Source organism: Streptopelia decaocto, assembly GCF_964273445.1.
Source record: "Streptopelia decaocto genome assembly, chromosome: 2".
Classification (NCBI taxonomy): Eukaryota; Metazoa; Chordata; class Aves; order Columbiformes; family Columbidae; genus Streptopelia; species Streptopelia decaocto.
This window is the reverse complement of record NC_138655.1, coordinates 137,819,160-137,838,438: the sequence shown is the minus strand read 5'-3', so window position 1 is coordinate 137,838,438 and position 19,279 is coordinate 137,819,160. Positions and strand designations below refer to the sequence as shown.

The following is a 19,279-nucleotide window of genomic DNA, read 5'->3' as shown; positions in this document are numbered from 1 at the left end:
CGGCCGAGGGGAAGCGGCGGCGCTGGGAGGAGGGCGGCGGCTCCGCCCCGGCGGCGGGGTGTCGGGCTTCGCTCCGCCGCGGCGGTGGGGACGGTGACAGCCGCCAGCGGCGGGGTCTGCGTTCGCCGCCAGCGGGGACCCAGTGCTGCCCCGCTGCGCCCGCCCGCTCCATCGCACGCTGTTGTCATGGAGGAGCCAAGATGGCGGCCCCGGCCTACACCCTGGGCAAGCGGGAGATCAACTACTACTTCAGCGTGAGGAGCGCCAAGGCGCTGGCGCTGGGCGCCGTCCTGGTCCTCACCGCCTGCCACGCCGCCTCCCGCCGCTACCGAGGTGAGGGGGCGGCCGCGGGCGCTCCGCGGGGGGCCGCGGCTGGCGGGCAGCGGGAGGCGGAGCCCCGGCGGAGCCCGGGGACCGCGGCCGGGCAGGGGGAGCGGCGGCGTCCCTGCGCGGAGCAGCCGTGGCGGGGACGAGAGGGTCGACACGCGTACCCCTGCCCCGGCGGACTGGCGCGGAGAGGGCCCCGCGGTGTGGCAGGTTCCCGGCTGCTGCGGGAGGCGAGCCTGGGGACAGCGGCGGCGGGACCCGGGCCCGGGGTCGCCGCAGAGTTCCCGGCGGCCGGGCTGGGCCCCGGGCTCGGGCGGGCGGCGCTCGGGCTGTGTGGCGCTGCGGTGTTTTTGCCGTGAGCACAGCCCCGCTCTTGGGGCCTTGCCCGCGGCGTGTGGAGCAGCTGTGCGGCTGCAGGTGAAGTTGCAGGGGTGGAGGGTGACTTCCCTGTCACTTGTTCCCCTACAGCGTGATTAAACGACTTTTACCTGACAATTAGTGATTAATAGCTTAATTGGCGTAAGATTCGGTATATGTTATTTTACTGTTTGAACCATTGCCTTCAACACAACAAAATCCAGCCTCCTTGGTGGATGAAGCAAGATAAAGAGTTTGGTTTCACATGTTTTTAGTGGTTTGAGGACAGGCCAGTAGCCAAGGCCTGGAAGCTGCTGCTGGTGACCGTGACCGCGGTGCACAGGGGTGCACGGCAGGTACGGGTGTGCTGGGACCTCGCTGATTCCTCTTCTTTTGGGTTGTTTGGACCCCAAAGTTGTGAATTTTGGCATGATCCGTAGATACTAACAGAACTGCTAAAGGAAATATTTCCTTGTTTCTGATGAATGCTAAAAAATGTAGTATGTTTTTGTGGGTAAATCAAAAAGTTGATCCAAAGAGAGATCACTGCAGCTCTGTTTATTGTAGGACAACTGGTGTCGTATTCTAATACTTGCTGCTAGTGTCCGCAGAAGACAAGGCTTGAGGCTGTTTATTGTAGAAATGGGAAAGGAGGTAGGGAGCCTTCCCTAGATTCACCCTCTGTCTGCCATGCCAGTAAGTCTGATAAACTGAATAGTAGTAAGTTGGAAGACACAGAAGCATTAACTGAATTCTAGAGGTGCTCAGGCATGAAGTAATTGAACTTTCCCATTGAACTATGTTCCTTAAGGCCCAAATCAGTCGCAGAACTATTATAGATGGATGGAGGGTGACGAATGTGATGGTTTTTTGAAGAGGGATTTTGAGACTGACGTATCAAGCAGATTACAAGGAAACTGAACTGTGCATAAAACCAGTATATGATGGGAAAATTAATGAGGGGGTTGAGTCACGAATTGCAAAGCGGTAGAGAATTTGCAGGCCTTTAGGTAAGTTGATATCGACTGTATGGGTTTTCACCAAGCTTTGAACAAGTTCCTTTGCCTAAGGCTTTTGATTTCTTTTATCTATTGCAGGTAAGAGAGAGGCTTTTCAATAACTGATTAAAAGGCAGGGCATAAAGTGAGAGTGAGTACAGAGTTACAAGCTTGGGCTCCTTTGAACAAACAACATTAAAAGACACAAATAGCTTAGGAAAGGAGGGTGGAGCGCTTATAGCAATACAAAAGTTTTCAGGATAGATAAAAGAGTTGCTTGACAGATCATTCTGCAGCCCTTCAGTGATCTCAATAATTTGAAATTCAGCAAATGGTAGGATATTTTTGGCAATTAATCAAAAACAAAACACCAGATTTCTCTGTGATATTGCATAATGAAAGTTAACCAACACCTTCCTTATTGTCAGTGGTGCTGGTCACCCTCTCCTAGTAATGGTAAAATAGAGCTTGGAAAACATGTACAAAAGAGCAATACAAATGGCAGATGAAACAGCTTCTGTGCAAGAAGTAATGAAATAGATTAAAATTCTGTAGCCTGGACAGAAAATTAGTAACCTGGTAATGGTCTCAAGTATTATGAATTATTTGGGATGGTACATTAATTGTGATTGTATCATAACACAAAAACTATCAACTGAAAAATGAAATTAGCAGACAGTACTTTTAAAATTATCAGAACAAATCAAGTTTTTTTCCACATAGGGCATTTTGAAATGTGTTGCCAAGTTTTCATACCAAAAATACCCTGAAAAGGGTCATCCTGATTCGCAGAGGGTGCATGAGCTGGGGCTGCAAACTTGCTGAACTCCTTATACCCTCCAGCTCAAAGTTGCCAGGCTATGAAAGCTGGGCCTTGCCAGGGAAGGGTTTGCTCTGTGTTTCTTGAGCTTTTATACTTTGACCATCTGTCATTAGCTGCTGTCAGGAAGAGGAGAGTGAGCAAGACCAGCTCTTTCATATGAACATACCTTCTGCCACAGTGGGGCAAAGAAATCTGGCGGTGGACTAACCACCCATGTGTCTGTCCATCTTAGATCTCTAGGAATATGGAGGAAATAAGAGAGAGCTGCATATGAACAAAAACTAGTTAAATATGTTTTGTGGGAGGTGTGGTTTGTTTTTTTTTCCTCTGCATTTCCTCCCTCTGCCCCACCTTAGATATTTGATATCTGAAGAAACTGATAAGTTTCCATTATTTGAAAGAGCAAGTGCCTGAATAATGGAGGAAATTAGATTGCAATTAGGCATGTCTAAATCTATGAATGACATGCCTAATTGCAATCTAATTTCCTCCATTATACAATGATGATGATACAAACAAGATCCTGGTGTATAGGTGTCCTGTAGGGTGTTTAAAGGCTGACAAAGACAATAGTTGGCTTTGAAGAAAAATTCTGTGTTACGTTAAAATACTTTGTTATTTTATGTCCTCTATTATTTACAAAATCAACCTTCTACCACAGAAACGCACTGACAGTGTTGAGACTTCTAGCCTGTTATCCTGCAGTTTTTTGCGTTGGACAATTCGTCCAGAAGGAAGAAGCCACGAATTATGTATATAACCAGTCAGAGAATGCTACTTGTGAAGAAGGTTTGTCAGTGAATCCTTCTTTCTGTGGGACGAAGACATTCTAAAAATGATAAAGGCTGCTTCTTTCATACCTTTTCTTTTTTCTTACTATCCCTAGGTAGGAGTGAAAGTATTAATAAGTAGGTATTCTGTGTTTGCAGTGTATCTGTACTTGTAAGATTTAAAGTGAGGGACAATTGGATGCTTTAAATTTTTGGTAGTTAGCGTAGTTTATGTTGCTCAGTTTAGAAACCCATGTTGTGCAGATTGCCATCTAATTTTCTTCTCCTGTTGCCATATTGAAATGTTGACAAGGCATCAATTAAGAATATGCATATGTTTTACAAAGAGGTTGTTTTTGTCTTGGCTTCCTTTGGGAGGTTTTGGGTGACTGAGACTTTTGTTAGAACTCCGTGTGTTTTGTATGATTGTCTTTACACGTAAAGGTTTCAGCTAATTTTGGCCTCAGCCATGCAAATGTGTATTATAAATAGGAGCAACCCACTGCACTTCCCAGTAAAACTTGCCTGTATAAAGGTTATGTGTATGAAAAATTGCTGGTCTGGGGTTGTGGAGGTCAAATTCATGTTCAGGGAGACTGTCATATTTAGGGGTCAACTGTATTTTTTTATGAAGCTTGAGGTGGATTAAGAGAAACTTAAGGACTGTCTTTAACTTGCCTACAGCTTCTGTGAAGAGTTAATTGGGCTAAATGTTTATGTACTATCCTGTGAAGTTAGTGCTGTGTATTTTTCAGTTATTATTATATTTCAAAGGTACAGTCCTAAACCTTGTTGGAAATAAGTTTTAATTTAAAATTTTGCATTCTTAAAATCCGCACTAATAGATACTGCTTAAAGCTATCTTTTTATTTTGAATAATAGAGAACAATCGATTTTCGATTTCTCTGAAATAGAGAGTATGCCTTTTAGAGAAAGGATCGTGAAACATGATCTGTTCTGGCACTGAACAGAGACTTTGAGATTTTACAATTTCAATGGTGAAAAGCATGATTTTGAGTAATGGTAAATTAGAATAATGAGCATAATAAAATTCAGATAAATTATACTCTTTGTATAACTATACCATAGTATATCTAAGTGCAACATTTGATGAAAATAAAAGGTAATATGTTGGAAAGATAATTTAAGCAAAGCACAAAGGAAGAGCTCAAAAAGAAGGGTGTATGTGTTTTATGTATAGAATGACAAATTTCTTTTTCTCAGGTTTGAGGGTTTCTTTTTTTCTGTTTTTATCTTTTAATATCTCATTGTTGGTTAAGAAGACGGTGTGGTATATTAAAATGAGAGCGTTTATTTGACTGTTGTGTATTTCAACTCCTAAGTCAGACGTGAGCGTTTCTGGAGGTGCTGTCTTGTCTGTAACCTCCGGTTTACTCTCTTGGCTGCTGTTTCAGTCTTTCTAATATTGCCCAGGGAAATAGGGAGATATTCGGTATTGGGAGTTGGGAAAGAAGGTGTAACTTCCTGGCCTAAAATATTCTTTCTATGTTTCAAATGTATACAGGGTGTGATGTTTGGAATGTTATTTCAGTAAATGTACTGTAGGATGGAGGATTGTTTTATTTGTGGGTAATTATGACGAAGGTGCCATGGAGTGCAGAGCTACCAAGCTTGGGTCATGAACTTAAGATACGGAACATGCTCTCCTGTGAAGACTTAGTAAACCAAGATTTTTCAGTCTTGAAAACTTGATTGAGGAAGAAGTGATAGGGGTCTACAAATCATGATAGACATGAGCATGAACTGTCTCTTTTTATGCAAGAACTAGGGCATGCCAAGTAGATCTAGTAGAAACCATATTTAAAATAAAGACAGGTGATTCTTCAGCCAGCAGCTGTGCATATGGAAAGCTCTTGTGGACAGATGATGTGGATGCTAAAAAATTGGGAGAAGAATGCATGCATTTGTTGGAAAAAATCTGTTGAAGGTTCTACAAAATATATAGAAAGCATGTCCAGCTCAGGGAGTCACTGGACTGAACATAGTTGGAAGAATATTAGACAAGAACATAATGTTTACTTGCCCTCTTCTTTATTCATCCCTGGGCATTGGCTTATGGCCCCTGTTGGAGGCAGAATACCAGGCTAGACTGACCATTGGTCTGACCGTGAATAACTGTCCTTGTTTTCTTATGCATCTTCCTCAGCAAGTTAGTGGATTTCAGAGGCAATGTAATTAGTAGTGGACTTTCTTTTGCACAGTTCAATCTTACGTTGCTCTGATATATCTAATTTTTATTGTTTCCAAAGTGGAGGATGTTGTAGCAGTAGGTGTAATAATTGTAAGTCAGCTATTCTCATAATCCAATCACAAGCAACATGAGTTTAATTTTTTTTTAATCATTATTTCTGACAGTTTTGTTTTTATGCAACTTACTAGAAATGATAGTTTACGTAAGTGTACATGTTTGAGAATGAAGGAAATTATGTTGCTTGAAAGCCAGAGGTAGAAAAAGGATTATATTTGAAACCATTAAGAAAAACTGAAACTATGTTCATTTTGAATTTATGATTTTTACTGGAAAGATGTCAGTCCAGCAAATTTGAACTGTGCCAACATATTTAAAAAACAGGTAAAGATTCAGCTTTTCTGAGCTACTTTTGCTGAAGTTTTGGCAGCAGGATCTGCAGCTATCCTATAAGTAGCAGCGGTTGAAAGAGGAGAGGAAGGGCATCAATAAACTGCTTCTTTAATCTGTTCAGAAATGGCAGTGTACTGAATAATGAAACAGGCACTGACTGTAAAAAGATATAATATTACTGACCTGGAGTGACCTGTACCGGTTGAAAGATAGGAGAGTTACAGAGAGAACCTTTCTGGAAACCTGTTGTGTTCAACCTACATCTGTGGTTTCAGCGTACTTTCATGAGACCTCCTTTAAATGTTCGTAAGCCTGTGGCCCTCTGCATCTGGCCACTTGCCACGTCCCATTGCTGCTGTGCAGTAATTAATCAGTTTGACATGAATAGCGCATGTGCTTTGCAATTAGGAAGGAAGTGTTGGTTTGATTTGTGGTATCTCAAGGATTTGCTCAAGAGGTTACTCGTCACTTTGAGAACTATCCTGGGGTGATTAATAGACTCTTACTGATGATAAAAATAGGAGTTTAACATCATATGTATAACTTTTATTCAAATTTTAAACACATATTTCTTCTATACGTCAAACTCTGCCTGACCAAGAGCTGCCGAACAGATAGAGAGTAAAGAATAACAGTTACAGTAAAGCCAGTTTATCATGTGTGTTAGGAGTATGTCATGTGTGGGTTTCTCACAAAGAACCAAACCAAACCCAGAACCATGAATCTGAGATATTTATCCAGATCTTTTTCAAGACTGTTATAATTCTTCATGTTACTCCAGCTTTTGTAGGAGTCACGATGCAATAGCAGTTGAAGTTCCAGGAGAGAAAATAAGTCTGACTATTAGAGTTGTGTTTTGAAATGAGGGATTGAGGAGCCTTATATCATGGTAAATAACACTACTTGATTGTGTTACCACTGCTGGGTTTGGCTAGACAAATGAGCCAAGGAGTAACAGTTGGAATACTGTCAGTTGTACATTGCCTTTTTCTGATTTTCACAAAAACAAGTAGGAGAAGTTTCAGGAAGGAAGGTAAGGGTAAAAGGTGTCTTCAGCTGCCACTTCTTTCCTCCAAGCTAATTTTATATTCTTCAAGAAGCAGCATACCTGAGATGTACTGTCTGTGCTTAAGTATCTGAGGTATTCTTCATGTATCTAATTAGGAGAGAGCTGGAGTTTTGGGTGTCAGCTATACTTTAAAGATGTGCTTTGCTTTATGGTTCTTATAACATTTTCCCAGCTTCATAGATGAGAACTTTACCTGTTTTCTCTGCGTGGATTGTGAAGGAGCCAGCGGCTGAGTATCAGCTCACAAACTAGAGTAGCAACATCATTGCCAATGTTAATGCAAGAGTTATCTGGAAAGAACTGTGGTCATACAGGATTATAAAGATCCTAGTTCCATATTTGTTTGAAATACAGATATATTTCTGTCACCCATGTAATTATTAATGTTTTCTGAAGCTTATTACCCGTAGGTTTTAAATGTTTATAGAAAAATAATTTCAATATAGATAGCATTGTAATTCTTCCTGCTATTGGGAAATTATAGAAATAAGTAATTTTTCTAATTATCCTGTGTCCAACTAAAAAAAAACAAAAAAACACAACAACGACAAAAAAGTTGATTCAGTACATATGAGAATTAGTTAGCTTTTACTGTGGTCTTAGGACCTTAATTTAGCATATTTTTTTCTTATCAGAATGTTACACAGAAAGCCTTTCTTTATCCAGTATACCTTTTTTTTCCAAATTTTTTTTGTGATTAGACTGTGGTCATGTGGAAGCCTTTGCTTAAGCACAAGGGAAGTGATACCATGGCTCTGTTTTTTTTAAGAGCTTTACTATAGTGCTCATGTTGGAGGGCTATGAGGCCGGATCTTCATAGATGTCAGTGGTGCCTTGTAATTCCCATTCTCACTGACATCAGACCTCATGCTACTTGCATCTCTTTCCGTTTACCTCGTCTGATTTCCAGTTCTACATAAAGCTTCAGATTCTCTTGTAATAATTGAAGCAGAAAGTCTGTTTGATTTAATGTGTGGCTTCCAGCAGCCGTGAAAATAAGTAGTAGATGGGAGACGCCCTGTTTTTTAGGATTAGTGCAAGGACCGGTGGAATAGAAGAGCAGTTCTCATTGAGTTTAACAAGGCGTAGGTTTCACAGGAGGTGTTAAGTATGGGCTGTGGTACATTGTTTCTGCACAGGCTAGTACAAGTACTTGCCATTTCGTTCACACCATTGTGCTGTTTGTCAGTGCTCTGAAATGCCAAGTATGACAAAAATGTTGGAGGGCAACTCCTCTTGCAGTGGACAGTGTTCAGCTGTGTTCAGTTGTAAGGCAGCAGTATCTGACATGGAGTTTGCTAGAAGATAAACCTCACTGATTTCATAACTGAGGTATTTTATTTATATGAACTTAACCTGTAAAGTGAATACTCTTAATTAGTGTGCAACTTCATGGCTGGAATAAGGTAGCTGCAATTCAGAATGATCAGCAATTCCCATGTAAATATTGTTTGGTTTTGTTTGTTTGTTTGTGTGGTTTGTTTGGGTTTTTTTTGCATATTAACCCAGCACATCATTTCACCTTCTCTAAGGTGCCTGCTATGTCTTAAGCAAACAGACTTTGTAGCAGACTTTGTAACAGACTTTGTAACAAATCTCCTGTTGAGATTCATGTTCTATACAAGATGTTGTGTATGGTGATTCTGTGTAGAAAATTATTATGTTGAACTGTTGTGTAATAATTTAATTTAGTATTAGTGTATTCTGGATAGTAGATAGCACAGTGGATTGGCATCTTTTGATGGAAATGCCATTCTATGTCACAATGTCTTCTGACAGCAGAAATGGGGTCACAAACATTTTGTGCATAGAAGAACGATTTACACACAAGTATGATATAAGAAGTCAGAAGGCAATTTGCAGAAACTTGAGCAAGATGTTTTTACAATAAGTTAAATTTGTTTACTGCAGTTGATTGCATAAATTCCTGTGTTTCAAATACTGTTGGTTTTTTTTTTTTTTCTTTTTTAATGGGTGTGGGGCTATGTTTTAAATTCTGTGTGTCTGAATTCTAATCTTAATATAACATTTTAAAGGTGGTGACACATGTGAGTATCTTCTGTCCAGTGGAAGATTTCTTGGAGAAAAAGTATGGCAGCCCCACAGTTGTATGATGCATAAGTATAAAAATAGGTAAGGAAACTCATGTCTTCTGTTCATCTGCCAGAAAGAAGAGTAATTGTTTGACTGCAGCTGTAGTAATTGCCATGTCATCTGTTTTTCAGTTTTTAGCTGATTCTCTAGGCTTTCAAAAATGATCAACATCTATCAGAAGGAAAACTTATCCTTGTATATTATATGTGTGTCAACAGTGTTTGCCATAGTTGCATTTATATATGAAAATACAAATGGTGGTGGTAGCAGTACTGATACGTATTATGGAGAGCCACAAGATAGTGCAAAAGACTGCATAGCTCCATATGGCACTCTCAGATTGCTGAAAGGGAAAATGCTGACCTTATGTGTAGAACTGCAAGTAAAAACATAAATAAAAATTACCAATCACTTTTTTTCACCTACTAGTAAGAGAACTTTATTTTTTAGCATTACACTGTATATTACCACTGTGTTTGTAGCACCATGGAATAGGAAAGCCTACTTAGTTGTTTTCATAATCACATTAGCAGGAGTGTTCATTTTCATTTTTATGCAAATTGCACTAAACTTTTTATTAGTTCAGCATGATTAAAAAAGATTTACCATTCCTTAGAGTTGGATGTAATGCTTAGAATTATGTTGCTCAATAGATTTTGTAAAGACTTTTTCCTAAAATACAAATTGCCTGTAAAATGAATGTTGCTGTTTTGTCTTACAGTGAAGCAAAAAATTGCCTCGTAGACAAACATATTGTGTTTATAGGAGATTCTAGAATTCGACAGCTGTTCTATTCATTTATAAAACTCATAAATCCTCAAGTCAAAGAAGAAGGAAATAAGGTGAGGTAGTTTATTTTGGTGATGTTTTTGTTTCTTTGTTCCTCATTTACCTCATAACTCTTATGTGGACTCCAAAAAAGCAAGAAGTTACACCATTTTCTGACATAGCCATTGGGAAGAAGAACCACAGAAAGGAGAAGAACAAGATTAGACCAAGATAGTTTTCTGGGTGCTAATGAGATTATTGGGAACCTGAGAAGTGAACTAGGAAGCTTGAGAGAAAGCTTGCGGCAGTCTGGGAATAAATTAATGAAGCTCACTTGTCCCATAGCAATTTATGCTTCATATTTGGCTTCTCGATGAGAAAATGATTGCTCCTTTGTGTGTTTTTAAATAGTAGTAATTCATGACTTATAATTTGTCATTTTAAATGTCAGTTAAATTGCTGATCTAATCTGTTCATAAAAATCCTTGGGGCAATGACAGATTTCCAGGTCTATCTTAAGCCTGAAACTAAAAATAGCTTCTGGTCTTACCTTCCTTTTGATTCTTGCTGAAGAGCTGTTTGAATTTTATCAGGTGAAGAATGTAAGCTGCAGCTTGCTGGGTGGAAGCAGTAAGAAAGGATTTAGCTGTGTCATTTGTTGAACGGAGTATTAGTTTCTTTTGCTATATCATGCTTCTTAGGCATATCCCTTTATGGATATGTGTACATTAGTGAGGGCAAAGATGTTTCACTTTCAACTGTACATCAGATTTGTCAATTAGTTAGTACTTCTGTTGTTTAGAAGTGCAGGCTAGCAGTTTTTTCAGCAGGCAGCATGCACTCACTTTCACTTGTCAAAACAAGATATTTGATTGATCGAATAACTCTGGTTTTCTTAGTCTTTTGGTTGGGTCACAGTTGTTGGCCAAAAGTGATGGTGAGATGACAGAGTGCTATCATTGATGTTTGTATCAAGAGGTATCTTTTGTCAGGTATTTATGAAACCAAGATCTCACTTTGTGGAAAAGAAATACACTTGTTTTTTTTGGACCAGGATTGAAACTAATATTGAATTTAGTAATATTTTAAAGGAGGATTGTGTATGCCGTATCTGACTTCTTCCTCTCTGATTTCTTTCAGTCTCACTGAAATATTAATAAATTCCAGAACAATTCCAAACAAATTTCTACCTGAGATTATTTTCTTTTATGCTTTAATTAAAACTGTTCAGGTGTTTTGTGCAAAGAAGATGGACAAGTGAAAAGGAACGGTAGAGGAAAGGAAGTATGAGAAAAGAAAAACAAAAAAAGTCTAAGTTTTTCTCATTTGGGGAGGCTAATTTTAGGCAAAAAAATTATACTTTTGTTAGAGAGTGAGCTTTTCAGGCTTTCTTGGTTAGATTTCTTCCAGGAAAGATAACCCTTTATGCAAGTAATTTGTTTTAGCAAGCAAGTAACATAAACATTTTGCATGAGTATACTGACAAGTTTATACAAGAAAAATCCTTTCTACTGAAGATAAACCATTGGGTGAGAGCAAATTAACATATGAATGCAATTTTTTTTTCCTTCTGAAAATTCGTCTTACTTTGATTTTGTTGTTTTGGGTTTTTTGACAGCATGGAAATATCCCTTTTGAAGATAAATCTTCTTCAATTAAAGTGGTAAGTTTTTATCTAGCGTTGAACTGTGAGCCACGGTAATGCGTATTATTATTTCATACAATGTAATTCAAATTGCAGCAAGAGCTGGATTTTTTCTTTTTGTCCGATCTTATAATGTGGCCTTCCCAAAAATTGTTTTTGCCAGGAAGTTTAGTCTTCCACTGCTGTAAGAATGTGTATCTGGGGCTAACTTACACAGAGTGGTAATTGTCATAATTGCTGTCAAGTGCTCTCTGCTATCCCAGCAAGTGTTCGTTCCACCGTTTTTGCATGGAGAAATAACCACAATGTTGATTATAATGTGTATATTGTAAAAAAGAAAACAAACAAAGTACTTGAGGGTAGGTTTTATGAAGGATTCAGTTCTCCTCTGCCCTGGCAATGACAATGGTGTCCTCAGTAGCTTTCGATGCTTCCCATGACAGCTGTCAGCAGCACTGGGGTTCTGCTAGTCATGTATTTGTTTATTCCCTGGAGACAACTCATTCTCTGTTCATGAAAACCAAAGCAGTAGTGTACTTGCTGAGTTGTCTGCAAGTGAGTTTTCAGTACTTGTTTTGTGTACATGGTTAAGATTTGGGGCACAGAATCACATTTTAAGGTATGAGCCTGTGGCAGTTTAAGCCCGTGCTCTGCCACTCTCTTGCTCTCCACACTGTGTTTCTGCTGTAACTAGTGCTGGTACAGCTGTGGGGTGGGCTCGTTTAGGAGTCGATTCAGCCAAAATCTTACCTTATAGGGTTTTTGGTGAAGTCTGATGTGGCTTGTCATATAGGTATGTGAATGATGGAAAAGAGAGGGCAGAACGCAAGGCAGGACAGAGGAGACAAAGCAATGTGATTTGTGTTGGTGTAGCCTGAGACAGAACTACATCTTCAAAATTCCTTAAGCTTTGGTAGATGTCTAACCACCAAGATTTGAGATGGCAGGTTTGGGCTTTTAGGAGATGTCTGAGTAGTTCAGAAAATAGTCTGCTGCTTCCTTGCTTTGCTGTTGACATTACTGGCATGGTAGCTGAATTTTCACTTTCAGAATGGCAGTAACCCCAATAATCTAAATGTGGAAAATACTTGACCAGCAAAAGAGAAGATCACTGGGAACAAGTGGAGAGTTTAATTTTGCCCTTTCTAGTCATCATATTGACCCTTCCATCCTTCAGCCACTGTAGGGTGGCTGCTTGGTTGCTCACAGATTCCTGCCAAAGACTGAGTTGTCAGTACAAGTGAACTACCAAAATCTTTAGGTATGTGCCAGGTGGAAAGTAGAGATTTTTTTTCTCTGCTGGTAGTGTTTCTGCATTCTGCATAATAAAGTTTCCTCACAATAATGTCTGCATATGTAGTCCCTACCATTGCACTCTCCTGTATTTTTAGCCTTTCAGTAGTTCTGCACTTGAGGAGTAACTAGATGCTAGATGATCCCAGCTTTATCTGGGAGACATAATAGCACTAGCCAAGATATAGACCAGGGATGTCAAACTCATTTTCACTGGGGGGACACATCAGCTTCGCGGTTGCCTTCAAAAGGCTGAATGTAATTTTAGGGCTGTATAAATAAATTACATTAGACTGTCCTTCTAGATGAAGGTTGGACACTACTCCTAACATCTAAAAAAAGGTCACTAGATGATACATTTAATGTCCATAGCACTATTAGATTTAAACGGCTAATAATTTATAAAGTGGTCATGTAAAATGTTAGGATTTATTTCTGTTTGAAAATTGTTATTTCAAGCTGTCAGTCGCGTTATGGAAAGTCCTGGAAGAAAAAAACAAACCCACAAAAAACTGTTTGTAAAAACTTTGGGAAATTGAGCAAAAAGCAAGCTGTAATAAATAAGTTCTAGATGTCAGCTTGGTTTTAGCCCTGATTGCATTGAAGGCTCAAGGACATCTCCTTTGGCAGAAGCTAAACAGTTACCTTCTTGGTGAAATCCCAATTTCTGAACTACAAATGAAAATTTCCCCTTTTTTCATGGGGGCAAAGGGTTTTTTTGTTTGATTGGGTGGAGATTTTATTGGTGGTGTGTTTTTGTTGTTTTGGTTTGGTTTTTGTTGTTGTTTTGTTAGTGGGGTTTTTTGTTGTTGTTAGTTTTGTTTTCTTTTCTTTCTGTCTGTTTTCCATGGTAGACTGAGATGTCAGGCTTTTAATGCTAACTATAAAGGAAATCTCACTTTGGGCCAAGTGTTATTCCTGCACAGTTGAATTAATGGCAATTAGTGGGTTTTTTTAAATCTTTTGTTATTAATCTGTTGCTTGTCTTTAAGCTTACAGAGTACATCTGGATTTATTTTACAGGATTTTCTGTGGTATCCTGAAGTTAATGGTTCTATGAGGCAACGTATCAAATCTTGGACAGAGGTTTGTCTTTAAAAACTGTTTATTTTAGGAAAATATAGCAACCGACTGAGGAGTACTGGCTTTCTTTTTTTTCATAGACACAACTATAACTTCTAGTCATCCAGACTGCAACATATCACATATATTCAGTCAGTTACGTACCATAGGTCTGAAATTTGATATCAAAATAGTGAAAGTGGGATGTTTACTAATGTGTATGCTTCTGGGCATCTCCTGGTCTCACAAGGTTGGCTTCACTTGGGTAAAAAGAAAACTCAAACCAAACCAGGAGAACCCTACTTCCTAGGAGCAGGTTGATTAATCCTATTAAGAGCTGAAAGGATTTTACTCTGATTTAACTTTTCCTCTGTGTCTGCAATGACTCCACTTTTATGTGAACAAATATTTTTGTATACTACGCATCCTTTCCAACTTGAGATATTAGGTGATTCTGTGATTTTGTATTTATGTCAATTTGAGTCTTCCAACCTGAAGGACAAAGGCAATGTGGAAAGTCAAGAATGCCTTGATTTTTCTCCAATATTTCCCTCAAATTGCATACTAATTATTTTATGTTTCAGTCGGGTTATTCAGCATAAGATTGTGTATGTAATTCTGATAAAGAGTAGTATATTTACAGATTGGCAACTAAACTTCTCTTCTTTCTTTGTTGTCTTTTAAAAAACCTGGGGTTATTTAGCAATGGCCCCCAGTGATCCTTTTGCTACCCTATTTGTCATTCATACACAACACCTTCCATTAAGATAGCTGAAGTTATAATTCATATTTCTTTTTCTGTTATTACTACCAAAAATTGAGAGCTGCTAAACCCTTGATGTGCCAAGGCAAAACTCACACTGAGCTGATCAGCACTGTTTGTTTCCTTGTATTCTTCTGTTTGAGTACATGTTCTGTTCCTTGTCCTAGGCGTAACTTTCAAACAAGGGCAACAACTGCCCCTTGTCCTTGTTCTGTTTTTGCAATGGGTTTGTGGTCACTTCAGTCAGTAGAACAGCTCAAACAAATGTTTGAGAATGATGAGAGATGCTGAGAGAAAAAGTACTTCAATAATGGGATCTACAATTTACTTGACCTTAGGAGGAGATGTTTAAATAGCTTTTAAAGAGAACTTATGCTGCTAATTTGATAATGATTGTAAGTGCTTATTGAATCTTTTGCAAATTCTGGTGTATCACAAATTGATGTGCTATGTAACATATTCAGAGTCTTTTCTTTTGTAACCACTAACTGATGGACAAGTTGAGTCACAGTTAATTGAGATATAAGTCCCAATTACCTTGCTCAATATAACAATAAGTAAAATTTGTGAATATTTTAAAACTAATTGCTTTTTACTTTCTGTCTTAGGGTTCTGTGGCAAAACCTCATATAATTGTAGTAGGAGCTGCCACGGTAAGTTATATGGTGTATTTTAGTAAAGAAGGAAGTTCTAGTAGGATAATTTTTATGCTCTCAAGTTGGTTACATGATGAAGTTATTAAGCCAAATTTATAGTAAAAATATACTCTCAGTGAATTTTCCGTTACCACAAGTAGTTCTAAAATATCAGATGTATTTTATTGTAGCTGTGTGGTGTACAGGACTTACTTTTTGGCAGCAATACTGGTTGATAAGCATTGATTAGCTTGAACCTAGCTAATAAAGTAGTTTATTTGTTAAAAGCAGATTATTAATTTAAAAAGTTAAATAAAAGTACTTGCATAGTAACTGAGATGTATTTTTAATGAACTCTTTTCAGTCTCAAAGTACTGCTTTTGAGCACGGTCCAATTTGGAACGCTCTTTTTGAGCACACATATTTATTTTATACTTACAGGGGGAAAACCCTCAATTTTACAACAGTAATTCAACAACCAAAGAGATTGCACTTCCAGAATCTTGTTCCACTGCAAGGTTCCACCACTGCTATGAGCTGCAGCATCACAGAAAACAGGGTTGACAAGGACCTGAAAAGGTCTCCTAACCCTTCAGTTTGCCACAAGGCAGGATCAGTCACACCTGTGTTGTGCTTGGCAGGAGTGAACCAATTCTTTAAAACTTCCAGGGACAGGATTCAACAGCCCCCCTAAGTAGTCTGTTCCAGTAGTTGGCTGGTACTGGGAGTCAACAAGTCAACATTGATTCCACATTTAATGTCCCTTACTTCTGGATATTTTGGAAATGGAATTTGAAAGGAATTAGCTGTTGTAAATCCATACCAGGTCAAATGTAGAGGGGGAAGAATGTGTTCCATTTCAGCCAAAATTATTTGAAAGCAGTTTGGTCCAATGACAGTTTGGGCATTCTACCAATCTGGAAGCTACTGGGCATGCCAGTCTAGGGTGAATTCCCCCAGTTTTAGGGGAAGGTCCATATATGTATGCAGACCCCCTACACATTTCCTGAGGGATCAGAAATTCTCTGTTTCCTTACAGGTGAAACCCCCAAAATCTCTGTAGGATCCACATAAATATTTGAGTTTTAGGAATCTCAGTAAGCCTAGAATATCTCTGCGTAGTCTGAGAATCTAGCATGTCTTACTAGCAGGAGTCTTTGTCTCTCACACAGAAAATGCCATTATATATAGATAGTGTTCTGACATGCAGAAGGTCAAGTTGCAAAACTCCAGGACTCTTAGCTAAATAATTCCTTTTACTCATATATCTGCGTTAGGAGGAGATATGAACCAACAATATGTATGTGATGCTCAGCTCTTTGTAAGACTGACATATTCACACAAAACATTAATAGTGGTATCTAGAGTTGGCCAAAGATAAATATCCCCTGTTTTAAGGGACTTGCAGAAAAATAAAGTGCTTCAAAAATCTGACACATCAGCAACATTACTATTGCTGGCACTAGTGAGGTAACCTGCTGCTGTTATAGATTAAACTGGTGTGTGTCCTTGGTCTTGTCAGCATTTTGAAACTTACCTGTATCTTTAATTTACAGTCTGTACGAGCAGAGTTTTCTAGATATTGATTGTCCCAAAGTAGGCATTAAGGCAGCAAATCAAGTTAAAGCTTGTAGAGGGTGTTTCACAGGAGTTAGGAGCATCAGTAGCTTTTCAGAGCAGCTTGTTGATCTCTAGCTGACCTTTTGATCTAGAACCCTGTGTTAAGCTCTACATAATTTCTGAAGCCTGCAGGCAATTAAGTCATGTTCCAGTTTGATCATGCGACTTTGGTCTGGACATGTCTGTCTTAAGAAGTCAACTGTGTAACAGTTTATAAATAGAAGTCTTATAAGCTGGAGAACCTCCAGCTAGTACAAAACTCAGTTGCTTGCTTATTCTGGGAAAAGAAGATGGTCTCAGAATGTCACTGGAGCGCTCTGCTGCTTAGTTTCCTGCTGAATAGAATATGCTTCTTAAATTGTCTGTTTAAATACTGCAGGGATTTCATAAGTAAAGATTTAGCTTCTGGGAGAAACTGCTTTTTTTTTCCGGAGTGCGAGTTCTTGGAGCAGCTGCATGTTATTTGTTTATATAAAGTATTAGTTTTTATTCAGTAATATTCTCAAGAAGTAGATTAATCAGTGTAATTGGGTTACATCAAAATTTTTATGTAGATATATGAAAATAACTAGAGAGTTCTCTACATTCAGGCCAATTTTTTTTTTTTTTTTACAAATTTTGACTAAATTAGTATAGATACAGTAATACTTTAAAAAAATGCTAAATCTATTTTTCCTACAATATGGGAGATTCTTTTCAGAAGTTAAGAGAAATTCTTGGGTGGCTGTAGCCTTCTCCCAGTCATTTAATATAGAAGATTAAATCAGAAATGAAAATGGATCTTTTATTCTTAGGTGGTTTTTTTTTTTCTTTGTGTATATCTGCGAAACCGATGGAACTCATGGCACTTGATACTACCATCAAGTTTTGCTTGCACACATCTCTTGCTGTGGTCAGTGTTCCTAGACTAAAATTGACCAAATTTGCTACAATTTTTATATGATGTCTCTGGCTTTGCTACTTCGTCATTGTTTGAAGTCAAGGGGGTTTTACTTAAAACACCTTGTATCAGTTTATGAAAAATCAAATATACATTAGGTTGAATATAATTACATTCCAACAGACTATTTATCTGTCTAGATGGCTGCTTGGTCCAAAGAATTTTTTTAGCACTTTAAAGGTGAAGACCGAAGAAATAATCTAGCTTATAGAAATAATGGAAAATACCTACTAATGGAGCAATGGAATCAATTAAGTATCCTCAGACATACAGGTTCTGAATTTCTTTCTTTATTTCTCCAGTGGTCTATCAAGATTCACAATGGCAGCAATGAAGCCCTCACGCAATATAAAATCAATATCACTTCAATTGCTCCTCTTTTGGAAAAATTAGCAAAAAGTAGTGATGTTTACTGGGTCTTACAAGGTAAAGTAATGAGCATCAGGTAACAATTGGTACTGTCACTGTCTGTTGAATCATTCTCTTGTGGGATACGGAAAATTTTGTCCATAGTGCTTACTTGCAGAGTAGAAAGGGTGTTGATTGAATTCCAGTCTGGCATTCTGCAGCCTTAACTAGCTGTTACTAATGATGGAAATTTTAGAGCTTTCTCAGGAAAGTCTTTTCCTTCTGAACTCTTAATTATGTATTAGCATACTGTCACAGACAGTATACTAGGTCTGTTCTCCTTGTGCTGTGTTCCGTATGTGCCTCCTAGGAGTCAAGATCACAAGTGCATAAACCAGCTGTATTCCTGTGTTTGTGTTCAATTAAATTTTCAGATTACATGAGTAATAGAAAAAGGTTCAACAAGTGCATCCTCTGTGTGTGCCTGGAATGAAATTACGTGCTATAGAGAATTTAAGTCTCTAGGATGAAACTTGCTTCCGTACACTGAGCACTGATACACTAAGATTAGGAGCCGGAAATCATGGTTCAGAATAAGTCTGTGTTATTTTTACTGTGTCACCAAGCTTCACATTCTTTTGCCTTTTTTCAATAAAACTAAGGTATGTCTCTGATTCTGAACAATGAGCTCGGAGGCAGAATGTGCTCCTGGTTTATCTGCTGTGGGATACAGCATTTTAGATGATCATCACCTGAGTTTAGAAACAGCAGCAGATTTTGAGCCCTGATGGGATTATATCCAGCTGTACTGTCACATCTAAGTTCCTGTCAAAGATGAGTTCAGAGGTTAACCTGAATCGAGAGGTTAATCTTGCATTCCTTTCAAAACCATGTTTATCAATAACAGAAGCAGTTAGCTGTCAGACATTTCTCAGTGTTCTGTTGATAAAGATCCAGTCAATTTAAGTCTCTTCTGAGCTCTTTAATGGAACAAATAAGAGGAAAAGCAGTCTGTATGAACAGAGTTTTCTAGATATTAATTGTCCAAAAGTAGGCATTAAGGCAGCAAATCAAGTTAAAGCCCATAGAGGGTGTTTCACAGGAGTTAGGAGCATCAGTAGCTTTTCATAGCAGCTTGTTGATCTCTAGCTGACGTTTTGATCTA

At 38.6% G+C, this 19,279-nt stretch overlaps 1 protein-coding gene across 6 annotated transcripts in view; it reads left to right on the top strand.

Annotated features, from left to right (window-relative positions):
* The window catches only part of CASD1 (CAS1 domain containing 1), a 38,026-nt gene continuing 18,747 nt past the window's right edge, over positions 1-19,279 (top strand). For 5 of the 6 annotated variants that reach the window (XR_014183208.1, XR_014183209.1, XR_014183210.1 and 2 more), the window contains exons 1-7: positions 59-333; positions 8,983-9,079; positions 9,762-9,882; positions 11,427-11,471; positions 13,770-13,832; positions 15,180-15,224; positions 18,069-18,192. Coding sequence is in view for 1 of the 6 variants with exons in the window: in XM_082044171.1 (XP_081900297.1) it covers positions 201-333; positions 8,983-9,079; positions 9,762-9,882; positions 11,427-11,471; positions 13,770-13,832; positions 15,180-15,224; positions 18,069-18,192 (628 nt within the window). In the remaining 5 variants the exon portion in view is untranslated. Of the gene's footprint in view, positions 334-8,982; positions 9,080-9,761; positions 9,883-11,426; positions 11,472-13,769; positions 13,833-15,179; positions 15,225-18,068; positions 18,193-19,279 lie in introns of all 6 variants that reach the window. The other variant, XM_082044171.1, reaches the window with a different exon arrangement.